Source organism: Tympanuchus pallidicinctus, unplaced genomic scaffold (assembly GCF_026119805.1).
Source record: "Tympanuchus pallidicinctus isolate F22 unplaced genomic scaffold, pur_lepc_1.0 scaffold5, whole genome shotgun sequence".
Classification (NCBI taxonomy): domain Eukaryota; kingdom Metazoa; phylum Chordata; class Aves; order Galliformes; family Phasianidae; genus Tympanuchus; species Tympanuchus pallidicinctus.
Genome location: NW_026294769.1, coordinates 30861489 through 30875150, shown reverse-complemented (window position 1 = coordinate 30875150; position 13662 = coordinate 30861489). Strand labels below are relative to the sequence as shown.

The 13662-nt window shown below is 36.1% G+C and overlaps 1 protein-coding gene across 6 annotated transcripts in view; it reads right to left on the bottom strand.

Annotated features, from left to right (window-relative positions):
- Nucleotides 1-1835: 1835 nt before the first annotated feature.
- RBBP8 (RB binding protein 8, endonuclease) overlaps nucleotides 1836-13662 on the bottom strand; it is a 38347-nt gene continuing 26520 nt past the window's right edge. For all 6 annotated transcript variants that reach the window (XM_052704339.1, XM_052704336.1, XM_052704341.1 and 3 more), the window contains 7 exons: nucleotides 13083-13180; nucleotides 12250-12364; nucleotides 11048-11218; nucleotides 10341-10410; nucleotides 9243-9339; nucleotides 4964-5105; nucleotides 1836-2445 (listed from right to left, as the gene is read on the bottom strand). In XM_052704339.1, coding sequence (XP_052560299.1) covers nucleotides 2348-2445; nucleotides 4964-5105; nucleotides 9243-9339; nucleotides 10341-10410; nucleotides 11048-11218; nucleotides 12250-12364; nucleotides 13083-13180 — 791 coding nt within the window. In that variant the 3' untranslated portion in view covers nucleotides 1836-2347. The remainder of the gene's footprint in view (nucleotides 2446-4963; nucleotides 5106-9242; nucleotides 9340-10340; nucleotides 10411-11047; nucleotides 11219-12249; nucleotides 12365-13082; nucleotides 13181-13662) is intronic.

The window sequence follows — 13662 nt, the reverse complement described above, 5'->3', positions numbered from 1 at the left end:
GTTCAATATTTCCACTAATCCATAAAACTAATCAGGTGGCCGTTCCACTGATCTCCTTGGAGTCTTTTTAAAAATCCAATAGCAGAATTGTCACTGTATACTCCCCAAATAGCAGAATTGCTTACAAGTTCCATGTTACAATTAGGGGGTCAGCAGTTTCCTCTGACTTTCAAATCTGTGGGAGTACCCCCAGTCCTGGCAGCCTGCTGACACTCACTGCATCGCCCTCTTCTACTACCTCACTTCACTACAGCTCTTCTAACTCTTCCTGCAAAGACATTTCCTTAAGCACTTCCATGAAGAACATTGGTGCAGAAGATTTTTTCCTTGTCAACTCAAGTGTTCACACTGTAGTTTGATCATTTAACAACACACTGAAGGCTTGCTGCTTGACACTCCTTAAAAACAAGATTTATAGTTAAGAAACTAAAACTTTCTCATGCAGCCTACTTTACAATCAATTTTACACTGGCTGTGTTAGTCTCTACGTTTGTTGTTCATATAACTTTTTTATGAAGGCTTTCTCTAGCTAAAAGCAGCCTCCTACCTTTCTTTGTCAAAGACCTTTTTTTTTTTTTCTTTAAATATAAAAAGACTGATAAACATTTATTCAGAAAACAAAATCATTGTTCTAAAACATTTTTCAAGATATCTGGAAAATTCCTAATTTTGACTGCACCTACCAATTTTCTTTGGAGTATTCAAATTTTTCAGAATGTTAGATTCACCTTGCATGGATTCTTCAACAACCACTATATTGTGTAAACATCTACTGTCATCACACGCTAGGATACATGGGAATAACTACACATTTTCATTATTATTTGGCTCTCTGCCTTTGCCATGCAGTAAGATCTCCCTTTGTGATGCTAAGGCAAAAGTTAATCAGCTAAGCAGGGTAGGTAATTGGTGACAGTGCCTGGAGATACATTATTCTTCTTATGGGAGGCTTACAGTGTCAACTTAAAAGATTTTTGTGCTCGTTACTGCAAGAGTTAGTCTAATTTTCTTTTAGTTTTGTTTTTATGCGTATGCCATAACCTCCCCACCAGCAGAACTTCCAGTCACTCCTGTATAACTGCACCTGGAATAACACGGTTCTATCTGCCAAGTACTTAAACATGTATTTTCTTTACTTACACACAAACACACACATCTACATAGACAAACTGCACAAATGGAAGATACACTATTTACACACTGTACTTTATATAATACGTGTCTATACATATATATGTATACACACTTTTATACCTATTAAAAAATCTCTACTTTCTATTCTTTTATTTTGGTTTAAGTCATTTAAGTGATTGCTTATTTTATGATCTCCTCTTAAAGATTTCCCATTGGTTAAGCCTGTCGCTGGCTCTAAACTGCTTGAAAGTTTACATTCTATCCTAAAACGCCGTGCAATTCTTAAGTATCCCATTCTTAAGTGATCTTTTGCCTGTCCACCTAGGTAAAAATATTATCTGGCCTCCTTCATTCAGTTCTTACCCTCCAAGCGTAAGTGTGGAATTAACTATACTCCCCATTACAAAGAATTAATTTAAAATGTCTCTGGAGAATCCTTCATAATCTACTGGATAGCAGTGATCATTGCCTTGGAGAACTCAATGCATAGCTGTTATACAAATTTAGAAGTATGGATGTTTATCTCCTTATCAATAAATGAGACACTGTAATTTAAAATAAAACAAACAAAAAAGACAACCTGGATATTCTGATTTAAGCAGTGAAGAAATGCAGCACTATACATTTAACACCATCACTTTAAGGAAGAAAAAGACTGCACAGGTTTTTAGAGCTCCAAAACTATTAACAGTAGATACCTCTTCAATTTAATACGCTTTTATTACAAGTAGGTAAAACTTATTTCTAGAAGAAAAAGTTTATATATAAAAATCCAGTGCAAAATGGAAGCACCCTACAAAATCTGCATCTCTGTTCTCACTGACAGGCACTTAGACCCTGCAAGAAGATCTGTGATCTCAGTGACTTCAAAGAAGTTACTCAACAACAAAAAGATTAGATGGGATTTGCTGAAGTTGTAGCAGTTGACTTCAAAGAAAAGAAAAAAAGACTCATTGTTTGACAGGTGCAAAAAAAAAAAAACAAAAAAAAAACAAAAATGTATTAAACACAATATGAAACAAACATACATTAAATAGTTTGGTTTCCTGGTAGATACTTCAGATTTTCAAATGAATTTTTATAAAATTTACATATTTAACGAAATGATTTATCATTGTGAAAAACAGGTCTCTATTTCAAGTTTATATTAACTATAAATATCTAAGGGCAGGAAAGGCGCTCTTCAGGTTGCTATGCTTTACTTCCCCATTATTTATGTCTTCTGCTCTTTGCCTTTTGGAGAGAACATCACAGCATAAGGCTGCCGTCTTTTTGGACGTTGGCAGGGCGCGACATCCTCTTTAATATACCCTTAAAAGAATAAGAACAAGACTGAAGTGATAAATATAATACAACAACATGCATTGCTTCAGCTTCCGTTTTTGCTTGTCCTCAAAAAAAATCCTCTGACTATTTCCCCCCTCCCTCCCCTGTAACAAAAGTTACAGATCCCAGGGTGCTGTACTGATAATGAAAACACTCAATTGCGTTCTGGTGGGTGACCACACAGTAATGCAGGACTGATAGGTAAGGCTGAAGAGAAGAACGAAGGCTATGAACTGTTCATCTAAATACAAAACTGCATTTCTTATCATCTGTTCTGCAGAAGATTTTACAGAGGAGTAACAAAGTACTTGTTAGTACTGCAAGTTCAGTTGTCTGACAAAATTAACTTCTTAAAATGTATTCCGGTCATATACAGGAAAAATTTAGGCACATGTGTTTTGTGAATTTAGAGTACATCCCTCTGTCTTGAGAGCATTCCCTTTTATTAAAGAGCAACTGGAAAAAAGCCAAGCCTACAGATCAAACACACTTTGACAGCTTTCTGATAAGGAAAGTGCATAGGAAATTTCTGTAACACGCTCAACTTTGCTAGCAATGACAATAAGCAGGCACTTCATGCAAACCAGTTACAGTATCTGGCTTGTGTCAAACCTTTACTGTTTATCAGCAGTAACATCTGTTGAGGTGAGAGTAGTAGATTCCTACTTCATAGTTGGAAAATGCTTTCTATACAGTCCTCAGTTATCTTAAAAATCCAATTGGTTCAAGATAGCAGGAAGAAATAGAAAATACATCCTACATACATGCACAACTTCTGATAACTACAGTTGTTCATCATCACTGGAACCCTCCCCAGTGTTCCTGCTGCACCGCCACTTTTATAAAGGAAGGACAGATCCGAAGTCTGCCTTTCACAAGCTGTTGAGGACCATTAAGAACTGACCAGCTTTTGCTCTAGCAGAGCTAGGAGATTGCTAAGAATCTAAGAAACAGGAGGGCAAGTAGATTCTAAATGAGTAGTAATAGACAACCTCTGTAACAGGATATCTTATTATAACACAGGATACCTGTGTTATAAAATAGACATTGCTTAGTCTGGATCAGCTTTCTCCTCAGTTGGAACAGGTAAAAGGCAACCAAGGTTGGAAGAGGAAGGACAATGATTTGTTCATCTTAAGAAGATAATCATCTCAAACCATGGAAGAATTCTCACCACTGTAGAGCCTATCTCATAAACTAAGGTGTAGAAGGAATGATTTAGCCACAGCCAAGCCATAGCTAGCTGGATACAGAAGGGAGGAAAGAGATAACTCACAAAGGAAGTGGTGATTCAGCAGTGTTACTGTGGTGTAGGCTAGCTGCACTGAAGGATTCACCATCCCATACATAGTAACAGAGACAAATTTATGGGAAAAGGACGGAACGTTTTCCTGAAGTCTAATGGCTGGCGAATTTGGTAACTAGCTTAACGTCTCACAGCAGATCTTTAAGAAGGGGGAACCTTCAAAGGAAACTTCAAAGAACTTCAAAGGGAAATCTCACGTTTGACACCCATGATGTGCAGGGAAACTTACAGTTCTGAATGTTATGCTTGAAATGCACACATTCCTTACAAATTCAGCTTCAAATTTATATGAACTCAGCTCAGTACATCTTGATTAAGCAGCATGATTTGCACTAATAAAGTTATCTCAAGGATCTGAAAATCAATGCTATTTGTTCTGACAGATTAAGAACGATTTGGTAACCACCACTCAAGAACATGTTCATACCCCTAGCTGTTTTCCTACACCTGCTCTGAAACTGCTGAGAACAGGCAAAAATCAGTTGAGATTAACATTTTGAGTCACTTAATTCATATTAGTTGCAAAGAGTTCATACAGGACTCCTTATCTCATAGTTTCACCGTTGTGAAGAAACATACATACAGTACAGCACAAACTTAGGTTTTAAAGTCCTTTGCAAAAACTAGTTCTTGTTCTTATATCAACATTCAGGATTTACAGAAGTTATTCAGAAAGAACAATCTTCTGTGTGAAGACAAGTCAGAAAAACAGCTTTTGAGTTTCATTGGTAAACAGGGAATGTGTATTAAGAACTACCTAAACACATCTGACCCTCAACTTTTCCATTTTTGTTTTGTTACAAGGAACCCCCAAGATGCAGACAAAGGAGATCAGTGGTGCTGCCTGTCTGTCCTCTGCGAGTACAATCTCTCAGCCTTTGCCTCTGAAAACGCTGAGTTCTTGCTTTGGTTGAAAGACAAGTAGGGTTTCAACCAAATTCTATGACAACACCATTTACTTCAGCATTCTCTATCTAGTTTATGACAAAGTTTCCCTATATTTCATTCTTCCTAGTAGTATAGCAGCTGTTAAAAAAAGGCAATATTCATTCAAAATAACAGTTGCTATTAAGTAAAAGGATCTCAGAAAGGCTAGGTGAAGAAGGCTGCCTGACAGACTAGAAACAAAGCACTTTTTAATGTCCATTTTTTTTCTAAAATGGTTTCCTGGATTTATGAGCCATTTTTTGCACTAACCTCTTTCCAGACATGTTTGAGTGGAAGCAAATCCAACCTCCCAGAAATTTTCAGGTGTATTTGGTGGAATATAACGAAATCTGTGCCTTGAACAGGCAGCTAGCTTCTTTTCTCTCTCCTCTTCTGGAATATCTGCATAATACTGTATGTGAGATAAAGAAAAAATTCTAGTTAACAGACTTATTATGTATAGAGGTACTGCTTTACACAGCAACATTGTCAATGAGTGTTTATTAACACAGTTATCTAGAAGTAATGGTGCGGGTAGCCAAGAGTAAAGATTTGTCATCCTAACGACAAATATCTGGCTGTTATCCTAGAAGTTTACAGAGTTTACAGATTAAGCACAGCCTTACAGGGGCACATTTGTTAGCTTTATATCTTTTAGCATACCACAGGTAAAAGGTTTAGCAATGTGTATAATTACTTATGTCAACAGTTTTACTGGCTGATTTTGTGAAACTGGCGCAGGTGTCAAGGTAGATATGAGTTTCCTAGTAAACAAAAGTTTCAATTTGCAAATAAAAAAAAAGAAGTAAACGTTATGCTACAAAATTCATGCTTCAAAATTATTTCCAGAATCTAAATTTAAAGCTTACAGCAACCTCAAGTCAAAATCCTTCCTGCTTTATTATCTTCAAACTAGGGGCATATAAATAGAGGGCTGGAGCACCTCTCCTACGAGGAAAGGTTGAGAGAACTGGGCTTGTTTAGCTTGGAGAAGGCTGTGGGGAGACCTCATTGGCCTTCCAATACTTGAAGGGAGCATAGAAACAGGAGAGGGAACGGCTGTTTACGAGGGTGGACAGCGATAGGACAAAGGGGGAATGGTTTTAAATTGAGACAGGGGAGATTTAGGTTAAATAGGAGAAGTTTTTCCACAGAGAGGGGTGACGCACTGGAACAGGTTGCCCAAGGAGGCTGTGGATGCCCCATCCCTGGAGGCATTCAAGGCCAGGCTGGATGTGGCTCTGGGCAGCCTGGTCTGCTGGTTGGTGACCCTGCACATAGCAGGGGGTTGAAACTGGATGATCATTGTGGTCCTTTTCAACCCCAACCATTCTATGAAAGAGCTCGTTTAACACATTGATTGACCACTGAGACTCTAGAAACTACTTAATAGTTGTACTTTGCTTAAAGTAATTAGCACATTGACTAACTACTTTTTATTTAAATTAATAAATACATCTGTCAACTGTGCTAGGGACTGTACTGCGAAAAGTACACACATTCTCCAAGCTTCTTTGCTGCATGTTCCCTTAAGTATAATGAAAACAAACATTAGCTTTCTAGTGCTTTAACTTGTGATTGTAGTTTAACATCTTCTAAAACAGCAACTGGGCACTTAGCTATCACAAGGTACTACAGCATTTTCAAAGCTGAAAGCATTATATGATTTAAGTGGAAGCACTAAGTTTGGACTGCACAAGAAGCCTGCTCCTCATGAAAGTGGTAAAACAATTTCATCAAAATTATAATTCAAAAAATGCAGAATTAAAACCTCACTCAGTCAGCTGGAAAGTAATCTAGAGTGGGAAACAGGAAAAGAACAGAGTATTTCTGTCAATAGAGATTACTTATGTCTCCATCTAATGGCAGCATTTCAAAAAAATCTACTTATTTAGAACAGTAAAGCACACAGATAAATTCCTTTTTTCCTAATAGATAGCAGGCAAAGCATAAAGTACACATAAAAATCTGCCTGTTTCCAAACTGCTAACAGCAGAACTCCTTTCAGTGCCTGAATCTGGAGAAATTTAGTCTGCTGTCTTATCCACAGTTCCCTTCAAAGCAAAAAGCCTATGGCCAAGGCCAGAACTCGAGTGGGTATCCACAATTCAGGGACTGAGTCAGATCAAGTGTTCTTCAGGGACACAGCTGAGAAAATGTCTCTGGTTGGACTACAGATGTAGAGACTAATGAAAGAAGAGGAACGGCATCTAGTACGTATATCAGTATTCGCTAATAAAAGTTAACGAATGATGTGGAGTTAGAGTCCACAAAATTAATTATAAAAATTCTAGAGTATCTGTGTGATTATTAGCTGAGTCTTTTTCAAGGAGAAGTGGTACATATTATGTTTGCCCTTGAAACAGTTGGAATTTTAGAAAGTAGCCTACTGAAAATCTGCAATGTACTGCATTTTGGTGGAGGGGCTAAACAGATCATGACTGGTGGGGAATATTTATGTATCAAAAGATGACAAATACCGTGCAGTTCTGGAGGAACAGAGAACTAAAAAAAACAAATCAATCAAGCTAATCAATCCAAAGAAATTAAAAGTAACTTATTTTAGCTTGTTTAGAAATGTTTAAGTTGGTCAAGACTGATAAAGTGACACATGGCTGCTATTAAGAAAAAATAACTCAGCTGTCTTCTAGATGGACATATTCACAGCGTCCTCAACCCCCACAAAACACTACAGCAAGGTTTTCCTGTGTGGGAAAAGATACACCTGCAGTACATTCATCGTAAAATAACTGTTTACAGAACTTTTATTTGCAGTCTTAAGAGAACAAATCTTTCAAATGCTCTTCCTGTTAGTTCAGCACAGTTGCTTAGTCAGTTCTGTAATCTAAATGTATATAAAAACACCTGACTCTGATTAGCGAAGTGCAGTGAGACTGAATCGCACTAAGAAGCATTTTATTTTACGAACTCTTTCTCTGATCTCATTGCAAAGTCATCGTAACAAAAGACATCTTACCACATTTTACACTGTGAGATGGGTGAGATCCTTGAAACACTCCTATGACCAGGACATAAAGGACTTAAACTTCAGTTTGCCAGAGCACGTGCAGAAGTCGGATCTCTCACATCAGCTCGCAATGAACAGGCAACCCCTCTGATACTGCTTGCAGCACTTAGCCAGAAACTATTTACTGATTTCAATCCACTCCTTAAGCATTTCCTCAGACTTAAGAAATGTTTCAAAATCTTCTGACTAATAAGCCAAGACTTTTTAAAGTATTACTTATGCTTTGTCTAATACTCCTTTTTTTTTCATAGGCATTTCATTGAAAGGTAGCTTTATCATGCGTATTGCAATGCTGTAGCCAAGCATTCCACACATTCTAAAACATTCATCTTGAATGCCCTGGACTTTAAAAAGAATATATACATATTTTTAGAAGTTTAATGTGGAGACTTAATACTGTAAAAATCAAAGCTGTTAAGTTTCCAGAATTACCACTCTAATTAAGTTGTCAGGAAGTAACAAGAACTGGATTGACTGATCCACAGCTTACAGATGCAGGAAACTGAAAGTTAGCATGTAGCTCCTGGGCCAAGAAATAGACTGAAGGTTTTGGTTTTTCTTTCCTTCCCTTCAAACTATCTGAATTAAGCACCTTTTTGATAGTGGTATTTACAGTTGATGTAAAAATTACTTTAATTTAATGAGTTTTATGAAGGATATTTTTCAGGAACTTGTTTTTGACCAAAATATAGTCCAATAAATTTCTTTAGCTAAGTAGATGCAATTTAGCTATAGAATGCCCAGCAGCAGAATCTATGAACAGCATTGGTTCCATACCAATACATATTTGTGTGGAAATTGTGAAAAGACTTCTGAGATAATCCATCATTATTCAGCCATTACTCAACACTCCTGGCACATTTACTTATTAGATCATTGCCTAATTAACTCAGCCTTCTCAGAATCAAATTAAGTATGTCCTTACTATGCATATAGCTATGTCAATATTTTATCTTTCTTCAAATTATATGTGAGCAGTTCAGTAATTTTAAAGGAAGGAAAAACTTGTAGCCCAAAATCCCATACTTTTCTCCTGATCATATAAATTTTTGTGTACATTTACACATACATTTACATTAGTGCATTTGTTGGTGTAACAATCTGAAAATACAAATGCCTCAGAAAAAAAAAGAAAGAAGACACAGAGGTACAACAGGAAACAAAACACACTTATTCAAGTACCCATGAATAACAGTAGAGTGTAGAACTAAAATTTAGAAGCTTACAATTCTTTGATTAGCTAACTCTTCTTTTATTAACAAAAACCATACTGGAATCATACTGCCAGAGGCTTTTACCTTCATACATAGAAGGTAAAGGCATAGAAAAAAGAAAAAAAGTTACATGTGGTTACTATAGATCTAAAAAAAAAAAAAAAAAGTAACTTTTGTGAACAGCTTTGGTGAACAACTCTTGGCTCCTGTATATACTGAAGATGATGTGACCAGACTCCATTTCAACAGCACTTCAGAATGTAGAGAGTAGAAGAGTCAGAAGACCAAAACTACCAATGCTACTTACGATTTCACATTCCTTACAAGTATGGCCAGGCAATTTTCTTCTTTCTTCTTTCTTTCGAATCACCTCAATATGAGGAAAGTCTAACACAGTATTCTTTCTGAAAAGCAGAAGTGTTTTCATATGATAGAACATTTATTTCCTCTACATGTCTAAGTATTTTCTTTTTTGTAAGGATACAATAATGGATAGCTTCAAAAAAAGAAGTCACAGCATCGACAAAACCCAAACATACTGCATTTCATATTCAAATAAAATTACTGTCGTAATTGAAACAGTTTCAGAGTTTTAAAAATACAATAAAATCCTTAAAAAAAAAAAACCCACACATATGCATGTCACGTGTTTATGGCTTTTCATCATAGGAAAGTGACTTGATCTGAGTTACTCAAAAATATGAGTTCTGAAGAACACATTCTGGGACTCAGAAGTTCCCACGCTGATATCTGCAGGAGGAATGTCATGCTGCCATTTAAACACTAAGATTTTTTTCAACTAACATGCTCTTTTTTGAAACCACTAAACAAATTCTCATCTACAAAGCAAACAGGCCAATGTAAAAAAAGACAGTAATTATTTAAGTGAAGAGCTTGGTATCATTATGAAAGGAAGACCCAGACTATCAATGATGATCAGGCAGAAAGGCAACAAAGGAAGCCCTAAGGCACACAGTTATTTCGCATTCCTCATTTATTGCCTAGAGGAAGGGAAAAAAAACCATGAAAGATAACAACTTTTTTCTTATGTATATAAGCGACCCATCGGCTCTTTGACGATAAACTCATGCATGGCTACATGCCCGTAAGAAACCGCATGGATTACAAAATACTTCATTCAACAGGATTATAAAAAGCAGAAACATCATTCCTTACTTTGCAACAAATGTGACTGATGTACCTTAATGTGTGTTTTTTCCCCTCCCTCTACTTCAGCTTTTATCTAATTCACAGTATCTTTTTACCTGCGCATTTTCAGATGCTAATAAGTTGCAAATGAACAGGTTTGCTTTATGGCAGAACAAGTTCTCTTCAAGGAGGAAATACCCTCAGAATACCTGTGTTAAACAACTACTTTTATTACTATTTATATTAAGCAAATTACCTTTCATCGCTTTTGAAATATGGCTCCACAAAAGCTTTCTGTTTGGCTTTATCTTGTTTATCCTCATGTTCTGTAAACATACAGAACAAAAAGTCACATGTCACATAAGGTTAAAAGACTGCCTGCAGGAACGTCTCTAAAATGATTAGTAGGCTATTAGATACAAAAAAGCCACATTCATGCTGCTCTGAGGTAGAAGATACAAATAGAAAGTAAAAATAATACAGAATTGGTTGACCAGTGATTGCAAAGCATTAGGAGGGAAGAAGAAAAAGAGCAGTGAGATAAGATGAGCAGAATAGGAATGGAAAGGTTACTTAAAATACAAAATATTGAGAAATCTCAATATAACTGGGGAACACAGAAAGCAAGTAAATCACAGTCCTAACCTACAGCCAAAAACTGGTGTGTTTTCCTTAGGAGTGACTCTGTTGTACAGCTTCTATGTCAACTTCCATTACAGGTCCATATTTGTATGCATGTAATATAAATGAACCAACAGAACAATTTTCATATCTGTTTATGTTATGTCATTACAATGAATGAATCATCCCATGAGCTTATGAACAATGAACTCACAGTTTATTTGGCGTATTTGTTCCTATGGAACAGACCCTGACTCCAACTTTTGCAGTCTGACCAGACTAACAAAGAAAGAAGAGAATAAAATAAATAAATATATATATATACATATATATATATCTCACTCTTTGGTTTCTTGCTTGCTACTGCTATTCCTTTGTCCTGCTCTTCACCATGCACAGTTTCTTTTTCATCGCATGCAGAAAGACTATCTTCAGGAAGGCATGATTCATATTCTCCATCAGCTGTCCGATCAAACATTTCTGTTATGGTATCATTCATTTTTTTTTCTCTTCCTATTACAGCAAAAACAAACAAACAAACAACAACAACAAACACTCAAGCAATGACCATTCCAAATCTCTCTCAACAATTTAAGTAAAGAAGGCATGCTTTGACTGAATGTATATTATGAACTGACATCTACTTCCAGCTCTAGTACTGATTAACTCATTAACAGTACGTTTATTCTTTCTGCAACTAATCCAGTGACCTTTAGAATGTGAACAACACTCATTTTTCATAAAGACATCTTATTTCTATTTCTAAACTTCAATTAACTCCTGAATCACTTTGATATCCCTTTAAACTTCAACAGTGCGTGCATGAGATTTCGATTGTTGCAATAATGGACTCCTTCAAACAGAAGGAAATGCTTTTCTTTGTGTAGGAAACAAATTACAGAAACGTGATCAAGCTGCAAAATCTTGAAACAAAAATAAAGCAACAACAGCAAACATCCCCAAGCAAGCAAAAAAACAAGAGAACTAAAACAACAACAGAAAATGACCACCACCACGCTCAAAGCAAAAACCAGAATGCAATCACTGTTAGAAGTCGTGGCCCTGCAACCACAGTTCACCACATATCATATGTTAGATGTGATATAAACACATCTGGATTCATTTTAACTACACTAGTTCTAATTATATGCTATTAAAAATGAGATTGGTCTTCCATAGGAACTCTGATATGATTACCTATCAGCCTTTCAAAGCACCTAGTTGCAAGTGTGCTCATTACAGGCTAGAGCATGGAAAAAAAGTATTCAACTTCTTAAGCACTGTAAAAGCACAGTTCTGGCTTTGTCTTGCAACAAACCTTGTTTAAACCATGTAAGTTGCAATAAAGAAACAACCACCATCCATTGTACTAGTAGACAGGCTGATCTTTGTAACCGCAAAAAAATAAATGTGTTTTTTGCTGCAAGCCAGTTTATGTTATCTAATCACATATGGGAAAAAAACATCCTTTGTTTTCTCCTCCCCCCCCACCAAATAAATAATAATAAAAAAATAAATCCAAAGAGGGTAAAAAGAAGTCTTACTTGGACTGCTTTCCTGGCTTAGCTCTGGATTTTTCATTTTCAGTAGCACACTTTCACTAACGTATGTATAATCCATATCAACAACTTCCCCTCCAATTCTTGACTGAGAATCATCCTGAGTAAAAAAGGAAATTTGACAATCACACTCAAAAACAATTGGTGTAATCAATATTACTATTATTTAAAACCATTTTGTCACTGTTCCTGGAAAATCTCTGGACATTTATCTGGTGAATTACATTATTTGCTAGACAAGAAATTCCTTAAAGTTTTCATGTTAAAATTCCACAAAGAGAAAAAAATGAATCATACAGAAATTCAAAAGCAGTCAGTCTCAATTCAAAACACATTAAGATAGATCTTATTTGAGAGAAAGCCAACAAATGTCAGGAAAATTCTCATAGGCAATTTCTAATTTCTAGTAGGCAACCTGTACTCAAGTGTAAGAGGGATAATTGTCATGATCTGCACATCTTCCATTACTGAAAGAAAGATGTCTTCATGAAGGCTTTCACAGGAAAAAATGAGATTTGAAGCGTTTTTGTTTTCAGCAAAATCCCAAGATACCATCAAGTCCATCCGTTTCATCCTGAATATTGACATGGCAAAGTTGATCAAATACAACAAGACAGCTGAAATGTTACAGGATAACTGAACTACGCTGTAAATAAACTAACAATATATAGGAATGGGAAAAAGCATCAAGTGAGTGAAATTGATTTTAGTTAGCAAGTAGGTTTGGTCTGCCTGGAATAAAGTTCATGAGATGACTTCTAAAGGCTTTTTTCCCAGCGCTACGGAACACACCAACCTGTTGCAACGCGATGGCTCACCTTCGTATCAATCACAGTTACGTCCATTTTGTACTGCGCAAGGTCAGCTCCTGGGTCTATGCTCCACTGAAGGTTTTCTAAAGGTTTTTCTTTCAGGTCTGGATACAGAGAACATGGCAAAAAAAAGACAAATTAGAATCAAATTCTGTCAGTAGCATCCGATATGTGCAATTTAAGTTCAATTTCTTTTCATCTTTGGTATTAAGGATTGACTTTTCTCAAAAATACAATAAACGTAAATCATGAATTTCTGAATCTGTAAAGAAAACATTTCAAGGTTTGCTATTTTGGTGGGGTTTGTTTTTGTTTTTTTGTTTGTTTTTTTTTGCTATATTCAGGCAGCACACCGTGCCTATACATTTCTACAAGGTATTTAATACATAAATAATCTTGCTGATAAAAATCTCTGTACTGTTCAAATCAAGTAATGTTAAAATTGCATAGGAGACATCAGATTAATAAGAATTCAGCAGTTAATTCATCGGACACATGAGTACAGTAGTGTCTGGTCATTGCTCTAGGGATGGCTCCCAGTGCAGCTGTGAACTAGAAGTTTAGATTTCAAGCTACATGCAACACC